Source organism: Oncorhynchus mykiss, chromosome 7 (assembly GCF_057628025.1).
Source record: "Oncorhynchus mykiss isolate SJ-2025 chromosome 7, ASM5762802v1, whole genome shotgun sequence".
Lineage (NCBI taxonomy): Eukaryota > Metazoa > Chordata > Actinopteri > Salmoniformes > Salmonidae > Oncorhynchus > Oncorhynchus mykiss.
The window spans coordinates 49,436,703-49,461,433 of record NC_143028.1 but is presented as its reverse complement, the minus strand read 5'-3'; the positions used below and the strand labels follow the sequence as shown (position 1 = coordinate 49,461,433).

At 41.6% G+C, this 24,731-nt stretch overlaps 3 protein-coding genes across 8 annotated transcripts in view; 2 read left to right on the top strand and 1 right to left on the bottom strand.

Moving 5' to 3' along the window:
* LOC110528007 (RING finger protein 207) overlaps window positions 1-6,425 on the bottom strand; it is a 28,932-nt gene extending 22,507 nt beyond the window's left edge. The window contains exons 1-5 of one of the 2 annotated variants that reach the window (XM_090241218.1): window positions 5,145-6,425; window positions 4,925-4,953; window positions 4,351-4,541; window positions 1,160-1,295; window positions 884-1,028 (exon numbers count right to left, since the gene is read on the bottom strand). In XM_090241218.1, coding sequence (XP_090097344.1) covers window positions 884-1,028; window positions 1,160-1,295; window positions 4,351-4,541; window positions 4,925-4,936 — 484 coding nt within the window. In that variant the 5' untranslated portion in view covers window positions 4,937-4,953; window positions 5,145-6,425. The other variant, XM_021609778.3, reaches the window with a different exon arrangement.
* Window positions 5,404-11,202, top strand: LOC110528006 (large ribosomal subunit protein eL22). Of its 2 annotated transcripts, none has more exons than XM_021609774.3 (4): window positions 5,404-5,815; window positions 6,370-6,486; window positions 8,606-8,730; window positions 11,016-11,202. In XM_021609774.3, the coding sequence occupies exons 1-4, from the start codon at window positions 5,720-5,722 to the stop codon at window positions 11,158-11,160; spliced, it is 483 nt and encodes a 160-aa protein (XP_021465449.2). In that variant the 5' UTR covers window positions 5,404-5,719; the 3' UTR covers window positions 11,161-11,202. The 2 variants fall into 2 exon arrangements, with proteins under 2 accessions (XP_021465449.2, XP_090097345.1); XM_090241219.1 differs by having other exon boundaries at window positions 5,777-5,837.
* Window positions 11,203-20,039: 8,837 nt separating this feature from the next.
* LOC110528005 (ATP-dependent chromatin remodeler CHD5) overlaps window positions 20,040-24,731 on the top strand; it is a 39,215-nt gene continuing 34,523 nt past the window's right edge. For all 4 annotated transcript variants that reach the window (XM_090241217.1, XM_090241216.1, XM_021609773.3 and 1 more), the window contains exon 1: window positions 20,040-20,538. In XM_090241217.1, coding sequence (XP_090097343.1) covers window positions 20,472-20,538 — 67 coding nt within the window. In that variant the 5' untranslated portion in view covers window positions 20,040-20,471. The remainder of the gene's footprint in view (window positions 20,539-24,731) is intronic.

Below are 24,731 nucleotides of genomic sequence, written 5' to 3'. Positions count from 1 at the left end.
GTTATTCTACATGTAACTAATGATGTTATTATTACACATTCTCGTGTTCCACTATATAACTAATGTTTTGTAATTACACATTTGAAAGTCATCTGTGAATTACCATGTTAATAACTCAAACCAAAATCTGATCTTGGTACATGTAACGACAAGGTTCCACAACCATTGAATCCACATGCAATACCAGGGTTGATAAATAGGCTAGGACCTGGTAACAACAATTGTAACAAGGCACATTAACTACTGGCCATTTTCAATGAGTTTATTTCTATGTTATGACCTGGCACAAAGGCTATACTGAATCAAGTGTGATGCAAGAACATTGTAGTTACATAGGATATACTTGCAGTTATCATGTACCTACCCAGGAGCAAGCAACTGAATGTAAAGTGTAGCCCAGTAGGGTATAATCTTTATAGTTACTACGCAGTTACAATGTAATAACCTTTGCAGACAATAGACTAACCAGGATAAATTAGGAGACAGGAGAACATTAGGATGAACCCTTTTACAATGTAACAATCTTTAACAACCAACTCTGTGATTACATTGTTGTTACAAGGGATATGCATGTATTTACAATGCACATACCCAGGAGCAAGCAACTTAATGTAAAGTGCAAGTACACCGTTCTTTCTCAAAGATTGTTACATTGTGCAATGTAACTAAAAGGGTTATACCTAATGTTATCATGTCTCTTATTTTCTCCTGGTTAGCTTAGTAAAATCTATGTTGTTAACAGTTATTACTGTGTTAGTTACGCAGTAATAGGAGAAACTTAACGTAAAGTGTTACCATAGGTTATTATTAGATAACAATGTAATTATAGCTAGAAGCCGCTGAGCTCTTGTTGTAGTGTGAACATAATACAGGTGGTACTCACAGCACATCCGGTGGCACACTTTGGTGCGTTTGGCCAGGAACACAATCTCATGGTGGGAGAACATCTTGGCCTTGTGTGTGGAATCCCTGCAAGCTCCACACAGGGGTTGGCTACACGTGTTACAGTAGTACATTGGCCCTGTGTCCTATAAAACACACACACACACACACACACACACACACACACACACACACACACAATATGATCCATGATAATAAATGCTCTCTATTAAGATCTATAGCATGGTTTGTTAGAGTTATTTCTGTTGTGAGGTACCTGTTTGTTGCTCTGCTGGTCACAGTTGGCACACTGGACTGTCTCTTCACAGTCATCAGTAGAGTTATCAACTAGGAACTTCAGCAAACGGTCCTCTGGTGGGAGTGCATTCATTCCTTTTACAACTGATGGGTATCTGTGACACAGATGGATCCAGCAACAAAAGCACAGTAAAAATGTTTCATGCAGTGCTTCATTCAAATTGTTATTTCTCGCTACACTGATCATAAAAGAGTAGTGAGTTGCATTCCCAAGGCTCTCCAGCAGATGGTGCAACATATCTAATCGCAGAAGCTTTGCTAACATATTCTGAATTCAGTAGGTGGCAGTAGTTTTTTTACTACAGGTAAAACACATGGCATGTCATAAACATGTCAAACAATAATTCATTTTAGAGTTTAAGTATGCAACCTCTAACATTGACCTGGTTCTACCAGATCAGAGGCAGTAGGATTCTCTTCCCTCCTCGCCAATGTTTATCTAGTTTGCATAGCAACAGGGTCTATTGTGTGCTACTAATAGCAGTGTAGCAAATTCCCGAGATTACATGGTTATTGAGTGAGTGGATGGCAGTGGTGTAAAGTACTCATTACATTTTTAATGCTTAGCTGGACAGGAAAATGATCTAATTCACACACCTATCAAGAGAAGCAGTATTACACGGGTGACCCGGGATGTTCTCTTGATAGGTGTGTTAATTAGATCATTTTCCTGTCCAGCTAAGCATTAAAAATGTAATGAGTACTTTTAGGTGTGAGGGAAAATGTATGGAGTAAAAAGTACATTGTTTTCTTTAAGAATGTAGTGAAGTAAAAGTTGTCAAAAATATTAATAGTAAAGTACAGATGACCAAAAAAGTCATTTTACTTAAGTACTTTACACCACTGTCATCCACTCACTCAAGAACCATGTAATCTCGGGAATTTGCTACACTGCTATCAGTAGCACACAATAGACCCTGTTGCTATGCAAACTAGATAAACATTGGCGAGGAGGGAAGAGAATCCTACTGCCTCTGATCTGGCGGACTCACTAAACACATGCTTCGTTTGTAAATGATGTCAGAGAGTTGGAGCGTGCCCCTGGCTATCCGTAAATTAAATAAAAATAGGGAAAGTGGCCATTTGGTTTGCTTAATATAAGGAATTTGAAATGATTTATGCTTAAGTATATTTTTAGCAATTACATTTACTTTTGATACTTAGGTATATTTCAAACCAAATACTTCTGGACTTTTACTCAAGTAGCATTTTACTGTGTGACTTTCACTTTTACTTGAGTAATTTACTATTAAGGTATCTTTACTTTTACTCAAGTATGACAATTAGGTAGTTTTCCCACCGCTGATGGTTGGTAGTACTGATGAAAATAGCAACAAACAGCACTTCCGTATTGCCCATGCACAGGCCACAGGGCCAGGGGGACCTGCAGGGAGAGAGTGTGCCCAATGGGTTATCTCCCCTCTGAACACACTTCACTCTAGTAGCCTACTACACAATGGTCCCTCCATAGATCCATCTGCTCACTCCTGCAAGCTCTTCAATACCTGGAATGAGAGGAACTCTGGTATAAATTATGCCTGGTCGAGAGCCACAGGGAGCCAATTTTAAATAGGGAAACCATCCCATAGCAGTCGTACTCGTACCAACTATGTTTTATTTAACTTATCATCTTGCATGATCGGATGGGATCCAGTGTTTGGTTTCATCCCAGATATGTAATCACAGAACACACAAGGAGACCTTGGGTTCTGGGGGGACAATGCAACTGCAGAACAAAGCAGCAACCATAGCAGTTGTGGGCTCGGGCAGGCAGGGCAACAAATCCCCTCTGGACCACTAGAGATCTACAGGGACAGATTTAGCTGTAGGCTTTGATACTATCAGAACCCGCAGAAGCGATAATCTTACAGCTAGTTGTAAGATTATTTTACAGTCTGATGACCTGCGGTCATCCCCTTTCTCCCCTACAAATAAAATCCAACTTAACCCAGGATGTTTCAAAATTACCCAATGTCAGAGGAAAGATTTGGACAGAAAGGATTTCAGCAATCTACTGTTTGTTTGGCATCACGTTGGGGAGTTGATCAGGGGACCTCAGGATGTATTCAGGAAATGGACTGAAATTACTGATCGTGTCAGCTGCATACTGTCCCACTGTGCACAGATGACAATTCAACATCTACTCCACATTGTTTCAATGTAATTTCATTGAAATTACATGGAAACAACATTGATTCAACCAGTGTGTGCACATTGGGGTATCTGTTCAAAGCAGTGTATCAGTTTGGCTGTAACATCATCCCCAATGTGTTGCTCATCACTACTTGATCCAGTGATCTAAATGGGGTTGCCACCACTTTTCTTTGTATCTGCTTGTGTTTTGGGGTTTGAAGATAATCAAAGATAAGTGATACGTTCATATGCTGAAAACTATCTTTAGTGATAGAAAAGGCCCAATCTAAGATCAGTTTTATTTCCAGTATAATCTTTTTCCTGGAGAAGTTTTGTTCCACATAGCCATGTGCTCTTTGATCAGTAAGAGCTAATCTAATCCAGAGGGCCTTTAGGTAATACTGTTGGCCATGACTCATTCTCCAGTAGGGGATAACATGGATTGGGCACTGTGAGGTCACATTTAATTGCCCTGAGCTCCCGGCTCCATTGCCAAGATGCCTGTGTAGGTTTTGTTGTAGTGTGACTGCATGGTGGCCTTAACATGGTGCTAACTCAGAGCCAGGGCTGACCCTGCAGCTGTCCCAGCCGCTCAAACCATCCTGCCCTGGTCGGGCTAGACCAGGTCACTCTGAGCCATAGTCCTTAGCAGACTGCTTGACTTTAATCCACTAAGGCTGGTATTGATTGTAAGGATAGGTGAGTCCCTGTCATGTTCTCCATTCATGTGTAGATCAGAGTTGGCTGTGCAGTATGTATGCTCTAAGCGCCCTGTAGAACTGGAGAGTTACACAGATTCTTAAGGGGATTCCTCCTATTTCATAGCCAAGACTGAGATGCAATGCCTCATGCTCAAACCCAATGTTTAAACAAGTAACAAGTAACTATAGGTCACCACAAAGATACAAATGTGGTTGGGGGCATTTAGTTATTCTTAGACTAACAATAGTGTCAAATCAAATGCACAGCTTGTGTGTTCAGAAAGCTTCTTTCAGTAAGTTAAGATCAGTCCCTTACCCGCAGAGGGGGCAGTTGAGACGACTTTCATTGGCTCTGCCTTGTAGGCAGCGCGCACAGAAGATGTGGTAACAGTCTAAGAGGCATGGGTGCTGGTACTGCTCATGGCACAGGTGACAAAACAGGGGATGGACATTGGAACAGTCCACTCCACACAGATTATCCAAAGGAGAGAGGACACCCCCTGCCATCTACAGAGAGAATGTAGTGACAGTGAATCCCTTAGGATTAGCCTCTTTTTCTTTCTTTTTTTAACTAAACTGACATTTAAAATAAGCCACGATGTAAGTAGGACAACATGTTTGACTTCACATATAGAGTTTGAGATCATATAGATAATTTTTCAAATGGAATAATGTGATGCAGGACTAGCCTGGGTACCAGTCACTTTCTGCTAACATTCCACTCCTTGTACCCCGTGTCAATGCCAATGACTCGGAGTACAAGAAGTGGAACTGGAACATTAGCATTACCACACTGGTACCCAGGCTAATGCAGTACATAATACTCCCATACCTTTAGTCTAATTTAGTTGGAACAGTTAGGTTAGAGATAACTTCCCTCTTTCACTTACCTTGCCAGCCATGGTAGAAGTCCTCAGTGCTGTGATGAAAAAACACACATGATGTGACATGAAAGTTCTATTGTTTTGTCATATTAGTACTTCTATTGTAGCCTACTGCTCTATATGTCCAACCAAACACAAGGCATCCCCAACACAAGATCTCACTGTAAAAGTGTAGTGGATGGAGTCTGTTCCTACATATGGACAGCACGGAGCGCTACTGTCTTACCTTTCAGTGGTACTATCAACTACCCCCAGCAGGAATGACAGCAATGCAGAAACTCTTCTGGAGTGGCCTGGTTGAGCCCTGACGCCAGGCAGCTGACTGCTCCCCTAGCCAGCAGCCATTCTGCTCACAGAGTGGGGGACTGGGGATGGGCCAACAGTGCAACCATACTGTCACAGATGACAAAGGGAAATCAGATATTGTTGCCATGTCAGCAGGGGAAAAATCCCCCCAATATAGAATATTCTCCCCTTAGTTAACCAGGAATCAGGGATTGAATGGGTATCACCACCAACACATATGCTGCAGTCTCAGAAATATTGAAATGAGGGCAGGCTTTTTGACTCAATTGTAGAGAGAAGCTATTTTATTTTGGGCAACAACAGGATTTAGAGGATACCTGTACCCTACATATGCCTGTTGAAGTTATACTAATTGTCAATAATAATTGTTGAATTGGACTACCCTCAAAATGGTCTGTAGCCGAAGTGTAGAACAATTATTAATCTGTTTTTGCCAAAATACTTATACCTCAAACTGGGCATAGAATATCTCCTGGATTAATCTATCACAGATTCATGTATTTCATGTATTTATGTAGACCGGATATAGGATTTAGCAAACCCTGCCTCTTCCTTTCTGGACAAGAATCGCCGGCCAACATGGCTCCGATTGTGAGTACTCACGTTGAAATAGGTTGTATAGCTAAGTATATCACTTTTTGTCTGTCGTTTATTGTAGTTAATGTTCACGTAATAAATCCACATTGATCTGTGTTTCCAAAGAAGAATTGTAGCACCAATCGATTGCTTTGTTTACCAGTTGGGCCTGCACCCATTGAACCACGTTGTAGCAATTTAGCTATAGTAGCTAACACAGCTAGCGAGTTGGCAAATGCTAGTAGTAACCGTGAACGATGGGTGGCTAGCCAGCGGGAAATACACTAGCTAGAAGTTAGCGTGCTAATTATAGTCACATTCGTGACCGTTTTAAAATATGTTTAATCAAATGTGTTACCAAATTGATATGCTAAAGTCTAGTCCCATCGTTAGTTTACACGCGTCACGACCAAACATTTCCGGACCAGTTTGATAACACAAATCAATCAAGTTAGCTAATTTCAAAACAATCTAGCACGTTAGATACTAAAATGACACAGTATGGTGTCCCATTCAGTATTTTTCATGTTGAAGTTAATAACGTTAGACCCTCTGCAATGTCCTGACAGAAGAAGCAGGTCGTCAAAAAGACGAAGACGGGTGGCAAGAAGAAGAAGCAGGCCCTGAAGTTCACCCTGGACTGCACTCACCCAGTGGAGGATGGCATCATGGATGCTGCCAACTTCGTAAGTAGCCTATGTTAGAGAAAAAAATGCAATATCCTATTAAATGTCATGCTTTATTACTAGACATTTTACATATATATTTTTTAATTTAACCTTAATTTAATTAGGCAAGTCAGATAAGAACAAATTCTTATTTAAAATGATGGCCTACCAGAAGGCAAAGGGCCTCCTGCGGGGACGGGTTCTGGGATTAAAAGTAATAATATTGGACAAAACACACATCACGACGAGACAACGCTACATAAAGAGACACATAAGACAGCAACACATGACAACACAGCATGGTAGCAACATGGTAGAAGCACAAAACATGGCACAAACATTATTAGGCACAGACAACAGCACAAAGGGCACGAAGGTAGAGACATCAATACATCACGCAAAGCAGTCACAACTGTCAGTAAGAGTGTCCATGATTGAGTCTTGGAGGTAAAAACGGTCCAGTGAGGTTTTTTGCAGCTCGTTCCAGTCATGAGCTGCAATGTACCCATTGCCTGTCACAAATTAGCCTCTTAGTTCCAGGAGACCTGTACACATGGGCAACCGTCGCTGAAGGCTACGTCCCATATCCCCGAAAGCATATTTACCAGCCCTCTGGTTGACCTATTTCTGATCAACTTTTCCAACCACTGAAGACAAAATTATAATCCGGGATGCCTTACCAGTCAGTACGAGTTATAACATTTATATCCCACTTCCTGAATACACTCTTATCTCCATAAAGGTGAGCTTCCATCTGGGACCTAATATGGAGTTAGTGAACTTCGTAACATTTTAATTTAAATGTTTGTTTTACCATAGTTTAAACATTTTATAACCCTTACCGACTGATAAGGTATTATAGATTTGCCTTCAGTGGGGAGGAAAGTTTCTCGGAAATGGGTAAGCTAGAGGGCTGGTAAATATGTTTTCTAGGCTTGGGCAGTATACTGTATATACGGGATAGTTTTTCAATACCATTGAAACTTGAGCTTTTCTACACGTTTTAATATTTTCAGCTATTTAACTAAATACCTGCTGTCAACTTGTGCAATGCGTTAGGAGATAAAGCAGATTGCGTTATTTCACCTGTTATATTATTTTACATTGTGAAGCTTAGTTCCCCAGCAAAGTTGAGCCAGTCACGTGTTTGTAAATAGCACATCAGGAGAAAGCGGGAGCAGGATCATCAGAGTCCAGGGGTCGTGTTTTTATATTGAAAGTCAAGTGTTTTTTGTTTTTTTTGCTTCGATTGAGTGATCAGGGACATGCAAGTATAGTTTTCCTTCACGGAAAACACATCCGGTGTAAAATAGCTTGATTTTCATCAGATGAAAATGAAATAACTGGCAATCACAAGTAAATGAGCTCACAATAAAAAAGCAAGGTCTTCTTTGCAAAAATGATGCATGGCCAGTGACTGTGACCTCAGTCTCGTGTAGCCATATCTCCAAGTGACGTTGTCATGCCTCCTTTGGAGGTCTGTAGAATTTTGTGTAAGTCAACTGCTTGACTGGTCTGCCAGCTTTCAGCGGATGTTACATTTCAAGACCCATACCCCCACATGCCTGTAGAAGGGGTGCTGCGTGTAATGTTTGTCACTGTTTTCCGACCGGGTAGGACACATTTTGCAGAGTTGTTGCGCATGCTAGTTTGCAATGTTGCAGAAAATGGAAGAAAACCTGGAGAAAAACATAATTCTGTTTTGTACTCAATACTTTTGTACTCCTGGCCATCCTCACGCACCTATGGCACTAATCTAGTGGGCACCTTTTTAGAGATCTGCACAAGCAAGGGGTTTGATTGGTTTAACATTTGAGGTGTTAATGATTTACATGGGGTTTCCACCCCATTGTAGCTACTTTCTGCCATTGAATTCAGGAGGCTTTCCGATTAGGGAAGCCTGGTTCTAGACTAGGCTACTATAACTGTGGTTATCGTACATAACTACCTTAATTAAAATTCACAAACTGTAAATTGCTACTAGAAAAATAGCAAAATGAAAATGTTTAAAATGTAAATGATATTCAACTTATGGTTCTCATATTGACAGCTGTATGTAGCATTCATTACAGGTAGTATTCCGTTGGGATGGTTCCATATTTGTCCTAAAATCGACCTTTGGCCTCGTCTTCTACAGGAACAGTTCCTGCAGGAGCGCATCAAGGTCAACGGTAAAGCTGGAAACCTGGGTGGTGGCGTGGTGTCCATTGAAAGGAGCAAGAGCAAAATCTCTGTGAATTCTGAGGTGCCATTCTCCAAAAGGTATGTGAATGAAATCTTAATTTAGATTATGAATTGTCCTTGTGATGTGGCGAGCAACATCATCTTCCATTTTATGTTGTGTTGTCTGATGGTGGTACTTGGTTTGTGTCCACAGTTATGCATGTATTGCATTTTCACCTGTTTTTATTAGGAAGGTGGAACTGTCCTTTGCTTTCAGTTGTGTTGTGGTATTGCATTTACGAAGGCAGCAAGCAACATGGCACAAATAGTTATCTGCTCATTGCGGTTTTGCCATCGATGTTGGGCTTTGATTGGCTTTCTGTTGTCTTACCTGATGGACAGTCTGGAGATTATCCCAAGTCTAATTCATTGTTTGAAGGAGTGCTTTTAAGGTGATTATTAGTGTTTCACATAAAATACTATCATTAGACAGGCAGATGAATATGAGTAGAAAAAGTTAAGAGAACGCACAATGTTTATTTTTGACTTCAGTCAGCTTTATTTCCACAAGGGGATGCGGTGCTGTGATCTGATCGAGGTCTCCAGCAGGTCTTTCATCAGTCTCAAAGTAACATTGTTGTTTCCAAGTCACCATGTATCCTCTTAGACATTCATGTATTCTTAAGCACCTTCTGAAGCTATATTTGGGCCTACATGGCAGGAAATTATGGAACACTAGCGACACCCCGCCCTTACGGGCAGTAAATAATTGCCTATTAATAATTTGATTCAGTGCAATCTCTTCCCCCCCATGTTTATTTTTTAGCTTTTCAGTCTCTGGACATGCCATTTTATATTTTAACTTCTTAGTTAATATATATATATATATATATATATATATATATATATATATATATATATATATATATATATATAAATATAACCCCCAGAATACGCCGCGGGAGTAGACAGGCACTGTTCAGCTAGCTCCCCATTCACCAGAGCCAGCTCCCCAGTCACCAGGGCCACCAGAGTTAGTACTCATATATAAATAAAATGTGTATTTCCCGTGGGATCGTGGCGCTTGCTTTCTCTGAAATGCACTGTTTTAAATCAAATTTCCCCCTCCAGTGTGGGCCTAGTGCTTAATTGATTCATTATTAACCTTTATTTTGTAAGGGTTTGAGGGTTAGATTGGAGGGCATGTTGGGAATAATGGGCCAGGGAGAAAAAAGAAGGGAAAAAAAGGAAAATAAACAAAAATACAAGACACAGCTGAGTATGAAGTGGCCATTGGTATGTCTCTGGATGGCACTTCTTGTGAGCCTAAAATGAAGAAAATTGGCACAATTGTAGGAGAAAATCCCGTCGTAATTTTGTGAATCACATGGCAAGCAGTGTGAAAAAGAAAAAAAAAAGTGTTTATTAAATTTTTTTATGCACGAGAAGGAGCGTGTTTGAAATGGAATGCACAGGACTAAATGAGGTAAAACAGACGGGCTGCGAGCATCAACGGCATCATCTTAAATGTATAGTTGGTCTACTTAGTGCCTTTTAGGCTACTACGATTTTAAGATGATACAACTGTTTATTATGGCTTTTCATGACAATTATGCTGGTTATGCTACGCGGTCTGTGAATTAACACTCGCAACTCTCGCACACACATTTCACTTCGTTGATGGACGTCTCCCTGTGTGAATTTGGCTTTACGGTATTCTAATATAGATGTTTCAGTACAGGCAGGGAAGCAAACGGGGCTCTTTTTAAAACAAGCCTTTTAACATCTGTACCCTCCACATAGATCCCTGGATGTATCCCTGATCCTTTTCTTCTGATATGGATAGGTTCAGTATTTTGAACAGATTCAGTTTGTTGGTCAGGTTTTCACAGTTGACTTAAGATGTGAATGCCATTTGACTAGCATTAATGCATGGTGATTTTGGTGATTTAGTACATCTAGGCTTTATGTAATAGGGGGGGGGGGGGGGGGTCAAGGTTTAAGTTATACATTGACTCTTGTAGATGACTGAAGTGTCTTGGGGTGCCTGACGTCTATCTCTAACAGTTGTTGGGGGAGTCTCACATAGAAATGTTAAATTCTTAGGTGGGATCCCTGATTTGTTATGGGGGTGCCAAGACCTGCTCTAAATTGAACCCGGAGAGTGCATTTGGGGGGGGTGGGGGGGGCACATTGCAGATCGAATGGTTAAATATGGAGCTGATGATTTGAGGTTCTGCAAGTTATATTGTCTGTTCTATCTGAACGTTCTGTTATGTTGCACCATCCAGAATAAACCCCAGGCCTAGCCTGATAAGTACTCAAAATGTAATGTCATTTTCAATGGTGTTTTAAATTGCTGACACTGCCCATCTATGTGCCAGGTACTTGAAATACCTGACCAAGAAGTACCTGAAGAAGAACAATCTGAGAGACTGGCTGCGTGTGGTGGCCAACACCAAGGAGAGTTATGAACTGCGATACTTCCAGATCAACCAGGATGAGGAAGAGGAGGAGGACGAAGATTAAATCCATGCTTTCTTTTGTCAATAAAATGTCTAAAGAACAAAAGCTTCTCCCATGGATTTTATTGGCTGATTTTGGACTAAATCTGCATAATGTTTGGAAGTCATTGTAACTACTTTTGCAATGAGCTGGTTAGACTTGAAAACCTGTATTCTTTATAATGTGAGGATGAGTTCTGTGCTTACAAGTTAATATCATGTGCACAAGTACAGTGAAATGCCTTTCTTGCAAAATCTAAACCCAACAATGCAGTAATCAATAACAATGTAGTACTAAAAATAACAATGTAGAAAAAAAAACAAGCTGTAGAAGCACACCCATAAAGTAAGCAATCATACTATATACACTTCTGGTACCATATTTACAATGTGTAGGGATACTGGAGTGATAGAGGTAGATATGGGTACGGTGATTAGGCAACAGGATATGCTAAACCGTACCATCAGCTTATGTGATTGGGTGTGCGTTTTAGTCAGTATAAATACGTGCATATTATGTGTGAGCAAATGGAGTGTGTAGGGCCCTTTTGAGTGTTCGTAGAAACGGTGCAAAATTAAAATGGTCTGTAGCCATTTTGAGCAGTCATGGCTTGTGGATAGAAGCTGTTCAGTAGTCTGTTGGTGTCAGACTTGCAACTTGGTACCGCTTGCTGTGATGAAGTGGAGAGCAGAACAGTCTGTGGCTGGAGTCGAAGGATTTCCCGGCCCTTCATTTCACACCGCCTGATATAGAGGTCTTGGATGGCAGGGAACTCGGGCCCCAGAGATGTACTGGGATGTCCTTACCACTCTAGGCCCATGTCAAATCTTTACAACCTGAGGGGGAAGAGTCATGTCATGGCTTCTTCACTACTGTGTGTGTGGATGAGGAACTTGAAGCTCTCCTTTTATACAGGCTTCTTTTTCACTCTGTCAATTATATATAGGTTAGTAATTGTGGGGTAACTACAATGTGATTGATCCATCCTAAGTTTTCTGTCACAGCCATTAAACTATTTTAGTCACGATTGGACTCATGGTGAAGGACACCTGTGTCTTTGTAGTGGCGAGGTGTATTGATATACCATCCAAAGTGGTATAACTTCATGTTTGCTTCATGTTTGCTTTTTTGTGCCCTTTGCAAGGCATTGGAAAACCTCTCTTGTGGTTAAATCTGTGTTTGAAATTAAGTTCTCATCTGAGGGATCTTAAAGATAATTGTATGTGTGGGGCACAGTGATAAGGTAGTCTAAAAAAATCATTGTTACACACATTTTTACTCCTCAGTAATACTTATTCACTCGTGACATTTCAGCGTTTTATTTTTTATTAATTTGTTAACATTTTGAAAAACAATTCCACTGACATTATGGGGTATTGTGTGAAAAAATATATTTAATACAATTTTAAATTTGGGCTGTAAGACAACAAAATGTGGAAAAAGTCAAGGGGCATGAATACTTTCTGAAGGCACTGTAAATGCAAAAAGTGATATTGTGTCTTATAAGGTCCTAAACGATATAACCGCCATCGATAAAAGAGTACTGTGCAGCCGTCTACATCGACCTGGCCAAGGCTTCTTATCGGTAGACTCAATAGCCTTGGTTTATCAAATGACTGCCTCGTCTGGTTCTCCAACTACTTCTCAGATAGAGTTTAGTGTGTCAAATCGGAGAGCCTGTTGTCCGGACCTCTCGCAGAGTCTATTGGTGTGCCACAGGGTTCAATTCTCAGGCCGACTCTTTTCTCTGCATATATCAATGATGTCGCTCTTGCTGCTGGTGATTCTCTGATCCACCTCTACGCAGATGACACCATTCTGTATACTTCTGGCCCCTCTTTGGACACTGTGTTAACTAAACTCCAGACGAGTTTCAATGCCATGTAACACTCCTTCCGTGGCCTCCAACTGCTCTTAAATTCTTGTAAAACTAAATGCATATTCATTAACCGCTCGCTGCCTGCACCTAGCATCACTACTCTGGGCGGTTCTGACTTAGAATATGTGGACTACAAATACCTAGGTGTCTGGTTAGACCGTAAACTCTCATTCCAGACTCACATTAAACATCTCCAATCCAAAATTAAATCTAGAATCGGCTTCCTATTTCGCAACAAAGCCTCCTTCACATACTGCTAAACATACCCTCGTAAAACTGACTCTCCTACCGATCCTTGACTTCGGCGATGTCATTTACAAAATAGCCTCCAACACTCTGCGACCTGTATGCTCTCGTTGGTTGGCCCTCGCTTCATATTCGTTGCCAAACCCACTGGCTCCAGGTCATCTATAAGTCTTTGCTATTTAAAGCCCCGCCTTATCTCAGCTCACTGGTCACCATTGCAACACCCACCCGTACCACACGCTCCAGCAGGTATATTTCACTGCTCATCACCAAAGCCAACTCCTCTGGCCTCCTTTCCTTTCAGTTCTCTGCTGCCAATGACTGGAACGAATTGCAAAAATCACTGAAGCTGGAGACTGATATCTCCCTCACTAAATTTAATCATCAGCTGTCAGAGCTGCTTACTGATCATTGCACCTGTACACTGCCCATCTGTAAATAGCCCACCCACCCAACTACCTCATCCCCATATTGTTATTTATTTTTTGCTATTTTGCACCCCAGTATCTCTACTTGCACATCATCATTTGCACATCTATCACTCCAGTGTTAATGCTGAATTGTAATTATTTTGCCACTATGGCCTATTTATTGCCTTACCTCCCTAATCTTACTACATTTGCACACACCGTATATAGATATTTCTATTGTGTTATTTACTGAACGTTTCTTTATCCCATGTGTAAGTCTGTGTTGTTTTTGTCATACTGCTTTGCTTTATCTTGGCCAGGTCGCAGTTGTAAATGAGAACTTGTTCTCAACAGGCCTACCTGGTTAAATAAAAAATTATAAAATAATAGCACAGAGCTTTCCAAGAAAACAATTTAGACATTTATGGTCTGTTTACATATTTTTTAGAGGCTATTTATACAGAACATGTGTATAAAACCGGTATAAACTGTATTTATAATTATATGAAAATATTTTAGGTTGACAATTGTGTTACACAATTTCTGATACACCTTCCTTTTACATAATCCAGAAAAATCTGGATTATGCCTCTGCCCTTCATTCCAATTAGACTGGTTTGGATTTCTCCCTGGCTGCCATTTTCACCCAATTCTGGAACTTTGAAGTTTTATGACAGCCCCTCGGGTAATTTAATAGGATCTCTATGGTTGCAATGACTTTTCGAATCTGCTTTCAAATGCAGCGCCTCTAAACAATAAATATTGCAATATTCCTTTTTCATGTGGTCAATCACATTCCTCTGGAGTTGCCTGCTTGAGTCTATTACAGATGTCATTCCCGATCCCCCCTCCACTGCTGTGGATTCTGGGGGAGCCCTCTCCCTGGCTCAGGCAGTCTATGCGACTCCAGCAGAATTGCCACGGGGTAGTGAGCCTATGTTGCTGACAGGACCCAATTCCTCACCACCACCAGATCATGCCTGCCTCTGACTCTCAGCCTGTTCCTGAACTAGGGGACCCTCCAGCAGCACTGGACCTGTCTGCTGCTACCTCTGATGAGCGGTCCAGCCCTGACCTGGGCCCATGGGAAGACCTAGCCACACCACTATCACCAGCTACTGACAGTACTGCTTCACCTGACCCATCCACAGCCCTGGGTCCCATTTGGGGTGTCCAGGATGCCTCTGTCCGGGATGCCCCTGCCCAGCATGCACCACATGACCGATCTCCAGTCCTGGTCCTGCTGCTGCTGGACTCAACCCCCGACGTGACTGTGTGGGACACACCAGACCTAATCGCGGGCGACTACCCAGACTTGACTCCCCAGTGTCCTGTCTCAGAGGCACTACATATTCCTGCTCCTGGGGTCCGAGCTGATCCACCATCTGCCCTGGACTCACCATCACTGCCTTCTGATCTGGGCCTTGCTCTGGGACCTGCCCTGGGTCCTGCACTGGGGGACTTGCCTGCCTTAGTTTGGGAACCGTCGCAGCCAGGCCTTATCTCCTCTACTGGGGAACAGCAAGACCCTGTGGGGGAACACCACCCCGCTTGCTCTCCGCTGCTGGGGCCTGCCTCAGTTGGGGAGTCGCTGCCGCTGGGCCTGCTCTCCTCCCTGGACATGGGGGCACTCCTGGCCCGCCTCTGTGGGGGAGCCCCCCCAGCACCTGACTTGCTGCAGTGGGCTGGCCCTACTCTGAAGTGCCATCAATATGGACAACCTCAGCACTCTGTCCCCTGGCTGCTTCTTGCCTGCCTCTGATGGGGTGGTGGAAATATGGTGCTCATATATAGGGGTGGCTGTTAGGAATTCCCTGCTGGTGACTTATCAGCACCTCACAACCCCTTAGCTGCACTACGGGGTACCATAAACCTGCCTCTCAAACTCTTTCTGACCTTTGTGGCATGTGCCCTGATAGGTTGCTAGGTAGGCTACTAGGTTGACTAAACAGGTCACACAATACCTCAAGTCTCCCTAAAGCAGTGGCAGAGAGCAACATCTCTGTCTCTGCCCATCAACAACTGGACTCATTCATATCTCTGAACTTGTGAGATGGGATGGGTGCCCAAAGTGAGTTGTGTGATATTTGTATATTGTTCTTCATAGTTGGTTACTACTATTGTGTATTTTATGTTGCCCCTCTGTGTTTACTGTGTTCTATAATACTCTGCAGATAGCATATACAATCTCTACAGTCCTTTGACATTTATTACTGCTCTATTCTGTATCTTGATTTGTGCCCTGGTATATTCATTCAGTATGTGTGTATTCATTACCTCGGTTTCGGTCCATTACAGAACCATTACCTTTCCTACAGAACCATCCCCATGTACATTCTCATATGCATCCCCATATTCATCGTCTCCTGTATGTGAATAAAGTTCCCTGTGTGTGTTCACTCTTTGGCTGCTTTATTCTCCTCTATCTGGGGGCGGTGTCAGTAGCTCTCTTTCAGTAGGAATTGCAATTCGTAACATACACTAACTGTACAAAACATTAAGGACACCTGCTCTTTCCATGACAGACTGACCAGGTGAATCCCGGTAAGAGTTTTGATCCCCTATTGATGTCACCTGTTAAATCCTCTTCAATCGAGATGAAGGGGAGAAGACAGATATCCATAAAAAGTGTAGTTTAAAGTTTGCCACAAGCCACCTGGGAGACACACCACACATGTGGAAGAAGATGCTCTGGTCAGATGAAACCAAAATTGAACTTTTTGGCAACAATGCAAAACGTTATGTTTGGCGTAAAAGCAACACAGCTGAACACACCATCCCCACTGTCAAACATGGTGGTGGCAGCATCATGGTTTGGACCTGTTTTTCTTCAGCAGGTACAGGGAAGATGGTTAAAATTGATCGGGAGATGGATGGAGCCAAATACAGGACCATTCTAGAAGAAAACCTGATGGAGTCTGCAAAAGACCTGAGACTGGGATGGAGATTTGTCTTCCAACAAGACAATGATCCAAAACATAAAGCAAAATCTACAATGGAATGGTTCAAAAATAAACATATCCAGGTGTTAGAATGGCCAAGTCAAAGTCCAGACCTGAATCCAATCGAGAATCTGTGGAAAGAACTGAAAACTGCTGTTCACAAATGCTCTCCATCCAACCTCACTGAGCTCGAGCTGTTTTGCAAGGAGGAATGGGAAAAGATTTCAGTCTCTCGATGTGCAAAACTGTTAGAGACATACCCCAAGCGACTTACAGCTGTAATCGCAGCAAAAGGTGGCGCTACAAAGTATTAACTTAAGGGGGCTGAATAATTTTGCACGCCCAATTTTTCAGTTTTTGAGTTGTTAAAAAAGTTTGAAATATCCAATAAATGTCGTTCCACTTCTTGATTGTGTCCCACTTGTTGTTGATTCTTCACAAAAAAATACAATTTTATATTTTTATGTTTGAAGCCTGAAATGTGGCAAAAGGTCGCAAAGTTCAAGGGGGCCGAATACTTTCGCAAGGCACTGTACACTGCTCAAAAAAATAAAGGGAACACTTAAACAACACAATGTAACTCCAAGTCAATCACACTTCTGTGAAATCAAACTGTCCACTTAAATTTCACATGCTGTTGTGCAAATGGAATAGACAACAGGTGGAAATTATAGGCAATTAGCAAGACACCCCCGATAAAGGAGTGGTTCTGCAGGTGTGGACCACAGACCACTTCTCAGTTCCTATGCTTCCTTACTGATGTTTTGGTCACTTTTGAATGCTGGCGGTGCTTTCACTCTAGTGGTAGCATGAGACAGAGTCTACAACCCACACAAGTGGCTCAGGTAGTGCAGCTCATCCAGGATGGCACATCAATGCGAGCTGTGGCAAGAAGGTTTGCTGTGTCTGTCAGCGTAGTGTCCAGAGCATGGAGGCACTACCAGGAGACAGGCCAGTACATCAGGAGACGTGGAGGAGGCCGTAGGAGGGCAACAACCCAGCAGCAGGACCGCTACCTCTGCCTTTGTGCAAGGAGGAGCACTGCCAGAGCCCTGAAAAATGACCCCCAGCAGGCCACAAATATGCATGTGTCTGCTCAAACGGTCAGAAACAGACTCCATGAGGGTGGTATGAGGGCCCGATGTGCTTACATCCCAACACCGTGCAGGACGTTTGGCATTTGCCAGAGAACACCAAGATTGGCAAATTCGCCACTGGCGCCCTGTGCTCTTCACAGATGAAAGCAGGTTCACACCATAATTTGCAAATAAATTCATTAACAATCCTACAATGTGATTTTCTGGATTTTTTGGGGGTCTGTCATAGTTGAAGTGTACCTATGATGAAAATTACAGGCCTCTCATCTTTTTAAGTGGGAGAACTTGCACAATTGGTGGCTGACTAAATACTTTTTTTGCCCCACTGTATATATATATATATATATATGTTTATATACAGTTGAAGTCGAAAGTTTACTTACACCTTAGCCAAATACATTTAAACTTAGTTTTTCACAATTCCTGACTTTTAATCCTTTTAAAAATTCCCTGTCTTAGGTCAGTTAGGATCACCACTTTATTTTAAGAATCTGAAATGTCAGAATAATAGTAGAGAGAATGATTTCTTTCAGCTTTTATTTCTTTCATCACATTCCCAGTGGGTCAGAAGTTTACATACACTCAATTAGTATTTGGTAGCATTGCCTTTAAATCGTTTAACTTGGGTCAAACATTTCAGGTAGCCTTCCACAAGCTTCCCACAATAAGTTGGGTGAATTTTGGCCCACTCCTCCTGACAGAGCTGGTGTAACTGAGTCAGGTTTGTAGGCCTCCTTGCTCTCACACACTTTTTCAGTTCTGCCCACAAATGTTCTATAGGATTGAGGTCAGGGCTTTGTGATGGCCACTCCAATACCTTGACTTTGTTGTCCTTAAGCCATTTTGCCACAACTTTGGAAGTATGCTTGGGGTCATTGTCCATTTGGAAGACCCATTTGCGACCAAGCTTTAACTTCCTGACTGATGTCTTGAGATGTTGCTTCAATATATCCACATAATTTTTATAGCCATCTATTTTGTGAAGTGCACCTGTCCCTCCTGCAGCAAAGCACCCCCACAACATGATGCTGCCCCCCCCCCCCCCGTGCTTCACGGTTGGAATGGTGTTCTTCAGCTGCAGCTTTTCCTCCAAACATAGCAATGGTCATTATGGCCAAACAGTTCTATTTTTGTTTCATAGGACCAGAGGACATTTCTCCAAAAAGAACGATCTTTGTCCCCATGTGTAGTTGCAAACCGTAGTCTGTCTTTTTTATGGTGGTTGTGGAGCAGTGGCTTCTTCCTTGCTGAGCGGCCTTTCAGCTTATGTCGATATAGTTTCCGTTTTACTGTGGATATAGATACTTTTGTACCTGTTTCCTATATATATATATATATATATATATATAAATGTGGGTATGTGAATGTATGTGTATATATATATATATATATACACATACATACACATATATATATATATATGTGTATATATAGATATATATATATATATATATATATATATATATATAGATATATTTACCAAAAACATATATGAGGGATTGGAAATGATGCAGACAATTACATTGATGGAAGCAACATTCTATCCTCAATATTAAAGCTGATCCACCCCCTCTAAAATAAAATAAATTAACATATCATACGAAGGTGGATGATGGACATCCACAAGTTACTAAATACCAATACAAAGCGTAATATTTCATAATAATGGTGGTTTCCGGATTTAAATTGACTATGTTATGTCTACCCCTGAGTTCAGGTTGCAGCGTAACCTTGACAACTGTTCTAAGCAATCAACACAGTACTGGCTGCGTACTTGCAATTTTATGTAGGTGAAAAAGCAAGTAAGTTTGTTGAATGCATGTATACCTTGACTAAATAATTGCTCAAACAAAATGTATAATATATTTGAAATTGCCAATTCAAACAAGTTTAGTGTAGGTTGCAATAATTTCAGGAACGAATACATTCTCTGTAGAATATGACTTTGTAACATTGACTGTTCAACATGCGCCGCCTTCAAATCAAGATGCAATACACACAAACATATTATCGTTGCCCTCGTGTCAGCGAGCTATTTGCATCCTATATTTTAAAGTTTAAAGACGAATTACCCACATTGCCTCAAGTTTAATAATGCCAATAGATATATTAACTTGGCTTTATGATTCTTGCCATTGTCATAATAGCCCACGTTTCATTAAAATACGCAAATTTGTCGATTATTCAAACCAAGTTGGACTTAGATGGTCTTACAACAGGATACATTACACTGCATCCAATCCATTTCAGACGAAATGCGAAGTGGGGGCTCAGGAGGGGATTGAGTGAAGTTTTTTCCCCATATCCTGGTGTAACCTCAATTTCTACAGACTTGCTTGGGAAAACGGGCAAAGAGACAGACGGGGAGAGATGCACACATTGACATTGCTACTTGCAGCACTGCATACAACTAGTAAAAGTGGTAACTAGGGGAGCATGACTTAACTAGTTGTGGTGAAAATTATGGGATGGATTGTCATGGCAACAGACCAGACGTCACAATCTGGGCATGTGTGTTCCAGTTTTGTCTCTTTCTTATTTTCAGACTGGAGGACTTGGATAGAGAAGAGTGTAAAAGGAAATACATGTTTTCCTACAAAAAGAGGGAAGTCATCATTCTTGAAAATATACAGATATACATTTTATTTACACAAGACCCAAATAATTATTTTCGGGGAGACAATACGAGGTGAACAGTGGCGTTTTGAGGGTTAACTTTCAGTTAATTCTCAGGCAAGAGGTTTTTTGGTATGCGATAAAGATGCCTGGGTCGTTAAGCAATGAAGACGAGGGACAAGAGGACATGGATTTTGAAGACGAAATACCAGGTGAGGGAGTGAAGTAAGGTGGGGGGAGTTTCTGCCCGTCAGATATTTTGCGCTGCTACGCCTAGTTGAATGCGGGAAAAGGGCTTGTCGTACTATACGTTATAGGAGACAAGAGGGGTGGGGTGCAGTAAGCGTTTCAATTTTTGCACAACCCGTTGTTTTCCTCAGGGGCACATGTCCGCACTTGTCGCCACTGTGTCATCTTCAAATATGATATAGATAGACGAATGAAAAGCCACCATCTGTGGTACTGAAATGAGCCGGTCCGAGAAAAGGGGGACAGCCTACAATCCGTGCATTCTCGAGATGTATTTTTATTAAAAGCTCAGATGTTAGGCCACCGATCTCCATTTGACTTTGATTGCGATCAGCATATATCCTACATTTTTCTTATTAGAATGAGGCACATGCACACCATTTTAATTGTGCTGTTTTGAGGGTGCGCCCTTTTATTTTGCTGTTAGGCAACAATATAATACATTTGTGTGTTTCCATTTGAGGTCAGAAGTTTCACCTCACATGTTGTGACAACTGAATAAAAGGTATACGTTATTACTAAATGAATGTCCATAGACTGTCCAACTCTCCCTGGTGATGCACCATCATCAAAATTGAACAGCTGTGTCCCAATTGTTTTGAAGCTCTTGTCCAATTGATTCGGTAGTGGCCACAAATGTGCTAGGCTGTGACTGAACCCACGTGTACCAGGAAAACACTGGTTAGGGCAACTGTCCTGTTGATAAGTCAAGTGTAATCAAACTGATTGTGGCTGTCAACCAGCACAATGGGTTGATACTCTCCACACATCCATCATACTAGTTAATTGCACATGCCATTTTCCACAATGGTGTCTTTGTTACTGCACATTTGAGTTATTTAGCAGATACCCTCATCCAGAGCGATTTACAGTAGTGAATGCATCCAGTTTTATACCTTTTCATACTGGTTCACTGTGGGACTCAAACCCACAACCCTGGTTTTGCAAGCACCATGCTCTGCCAACTGTGCCATGCAGGACTACTGCTGTGGTAGTCTTTCACAGAATATGACTGTGAAACAAAACTAATAGGCCTGCACATTTGAATGCACTCAAGACCACGTGAATCCTCCAAAGTTAGAATGGTGAGAGCATGGTGGATGAAATCTGTAAACCCATCAACTCATGTGGTCATCTGCAACAGGACATGCCTCTTATTTACACTGCTAGTTAAAGAGGGTGTCTATGTGGCCCCTGAGCCTGGTTCATAAATCTCTCCATCCATGACTGTCAACCAGGTCATACATCTCTGGGGAGCCAGTTGCTGAGCCCGGGGTGAGTTGATGAAGTGCCCTACAGCAAGTGCCTAAGTCAGGAGCCTGCCCTTTTATACTACCATGTCAGTTCAGTAAATAGAATCAAACATTCATAGTTTTCTCGTCCAGCTAGTGCCAGGCCCCAGATGATTTACGCCTGGATTAGCAGCCAGGGCAGACCAATATGCCCTCCTGCCCTCATAGCATTTGCATTAGCCTATTAGTGTGAAATGGTTGGCTGGTTATGGCACCAGTTTATCATGGTGCAATAATGACATTGCGTTAGGCCCACCTTTGTAATGTATTGTTAAGTATTTTGCTTGAATTTCATGCTGTTTGCGTGTAAGAGTGTTATGCACTGTGGATAGTTGGGGGTTTGCATTTAGCCTGTCATTAATACCAAAATGCCTGTGTCTGAGCTTCTTTCTGATAGTAGCCTATGGAATCAATACATGTACATTATTGTTTCCAACAACATTTCTGACTTTGGAACATACAGAAAAGGTTAATGAATGTAGTCATGGGTTTTATGGAGCAAACCGACTCACAAAATAACTTTTTTTGTATTGGTACAATTTAGTAAAGAACTGGTTATCTTTAGAAGGGGGGAGAGCTCTGTGATTTCAGTACATGCAGTCTGACAGCTGCAACCTGAGGGATAAAGCAATCACTTATGCATATCCCCAATAAGCAACAACTAGTGGTTAAAAAGGGAGGTAAATTGCATACAAATAGCTATGGAATGTGTTAATAAAGAAATCTTGCTCCTGTTATGTTCCAGTTGGTTCTTCATATGCTTTAGATTTATTTTCTCTGAGTGTATCAATCAGTTCTGTTCTATAATTGTGCATATACCATCTTCCTAACCATGCATGTGCCTGATGCTTTGATGAGAATGTTCTTCATATAGACCCAGCCAAGCTTGACAGCAGTCTAATGAACTTCAGGATTGGCAAGGGCCCTCCACAAGCCATGGAGGGAGAGCTGAGGACCCACAGTACAGTAGCTTCTACTGTTTGCTGTCACAGCCATACACTCCACCACTCACTGCCTCAAACTCATTGTTGTCCTTCCCATTGTCCTGTTCTTGGGCATGTCACTAGCGCTGTCCCCGTGTCTCAGTTTTACCTTTTGCTACTGCCTCTGACATTTCTCTTGGTCTTGTTTCCTTTTGAAATTGTTTTGTCCTTCAATGAAATTGAAAGATTAGCATGGGCTTTTGTGTGCCTACTAAAGTCATCCCTGATTGGTGGGGGCTATTTCTGGAGACTCCACTGTGAAAGCTGACACCATTTTTGACCATCTGTGTGTGTGTGTGTGCGTGTGTGTAATGCTTACCCAAGTAAATGTGTGTTTTATGTGTTTACTCGGTCACACTTGTTACCACTGCATTTTTGTTCAACTGCACATGTATGTTCTAATTACACTGTCATAATAATATACTGTGATCTCATAATATTTATGGTGCATGAAAAGGAATAGCAAATCACAAAGGAGCTGTAATGTTACATCAGCTGCCAGATTATACCCTGCCACCACCAGGCTTCTGCTGACTTTCCCTAAACTGACCCACAGTACAGTGCCTTGCGAAAGTATTCGGCCCCCTTGAACTTTGCGACCTTTTGCCACATTTCAGGCTTCAAACATAAAGATATAAAACTGTATTTTTTTGTGAAGAATCAACAACAAGTGGGACACAATCATGAAGTGGAACGACATTTATTGGATATTTCAAACTTTTTTAACAAATCAAAAACTGAAAAATTGGGCGTGCAAAATTATTCAGCCCCCTTAAGTTAATACTTTGTAGCGCCACCTTTTGCTGCGATTACAGCTGTATGTCGCTTGGGGTATGTCTCTATCAGTTTTGCACATCGAGAGACTGACATTTTTTCCCATTCCTCCTTGCAAAACAGCTCGAGCTCAGTAAGGTTGGATGGAGAGTATTTGTGAACAGCAGTTTTCAGTTCTTTCCACAGATTCTCGATTGGATTCAGGTCTGGACTTTGACTTGGCCATTCTAACACCTGGATATGTTTATTTTTGAACCATTCCATTGTAGATTTTGCTTTATGCACCTTCTTCCATTCCATTGTAGATTTTGCTTTGAGCACCTTCTTCCACATGTTTGGTGTGTCTCCCAGGTGGCTTGTGGCAAACTTTAAACAACACTTTTTATGGATATCTTTAAGAAATGGCTTTCTTCTTGCCACTCTTCCATAAAGGCCAGATTTGTGCAATATACGACTGATTGTTGTCCTATAGACAGAGTCTCCCACCTCAGCTGTAGATCTCTGCAGTTCATCCAGAGTGATCATGGGCCTCTTGGCTGCATCTCTGATCAGTCTTCTCCTTGTATGAGCTGAAAGTTTAGAGGGACGGCCAGGTCTTGGTAGATCTGCAGGGGTCTGATACTCCTTCCATTTCAATATTATCGCTTGCACAGTGCTCCTTGGGCTGTTTAAAGCTTGGGAAATCTTTTTGTATCCAAATCCGGCTTTAAACTTCTTCACAACAGTATCTCGGACCTGCCTGGTGTGTTCCTTGTTCTTCATGATGCTCTCTGCGCTTTTAACGGACCTCTGAGACTATCACAGTGCAGGTGCATTTATACGGAGACTTGATTACACACAGGTGGATTGTATTTATCATCATTAGTCATTTAGGTCAACATTGAATCATTCAGAGATCCTCACTGAACTTCTGGAGAGAGTTTGCTGCACTGAAAGTAAAGGGGCTGAATAATTTTGCACGCCCAATTTTTCAGTTTTTGATTTGTTAAAAAAGTTAGAAATATCCAATAAATGTCGTTCCACTTCATGATTGTGTCCCACTTGTTGTTGATTCTTCACAAAAAAATACAGTTTTATATCTTTATGTTTGAAGCCTGAAATGTGGCA

Excerpts from the sequence above, each read along its gene's own strand:
- LOC110528006 (XM_021609774.3), top strand. The coding sequence starts at position 5,720 with ATGTATTTCATGTATTTATGTAGACCGGATATAGGATTTAGCAAACCC. Across the intron at positions 5,816-6,369 it reads CGGCCAACATGGCTCCGATT|AAGAAGCAGGTCGTCAAAAA; the intron begins GTGAGTACTCAC and ends ATGTCCTGACAG. Across the intron at positions 6,487-8,605 it reads TCATGGATGCTGCCAACTTC|GAACAGTTCCTGCAGGAGCG; the intron begins GTAAGTAGCCTA and ends CGTCTTCTACAG.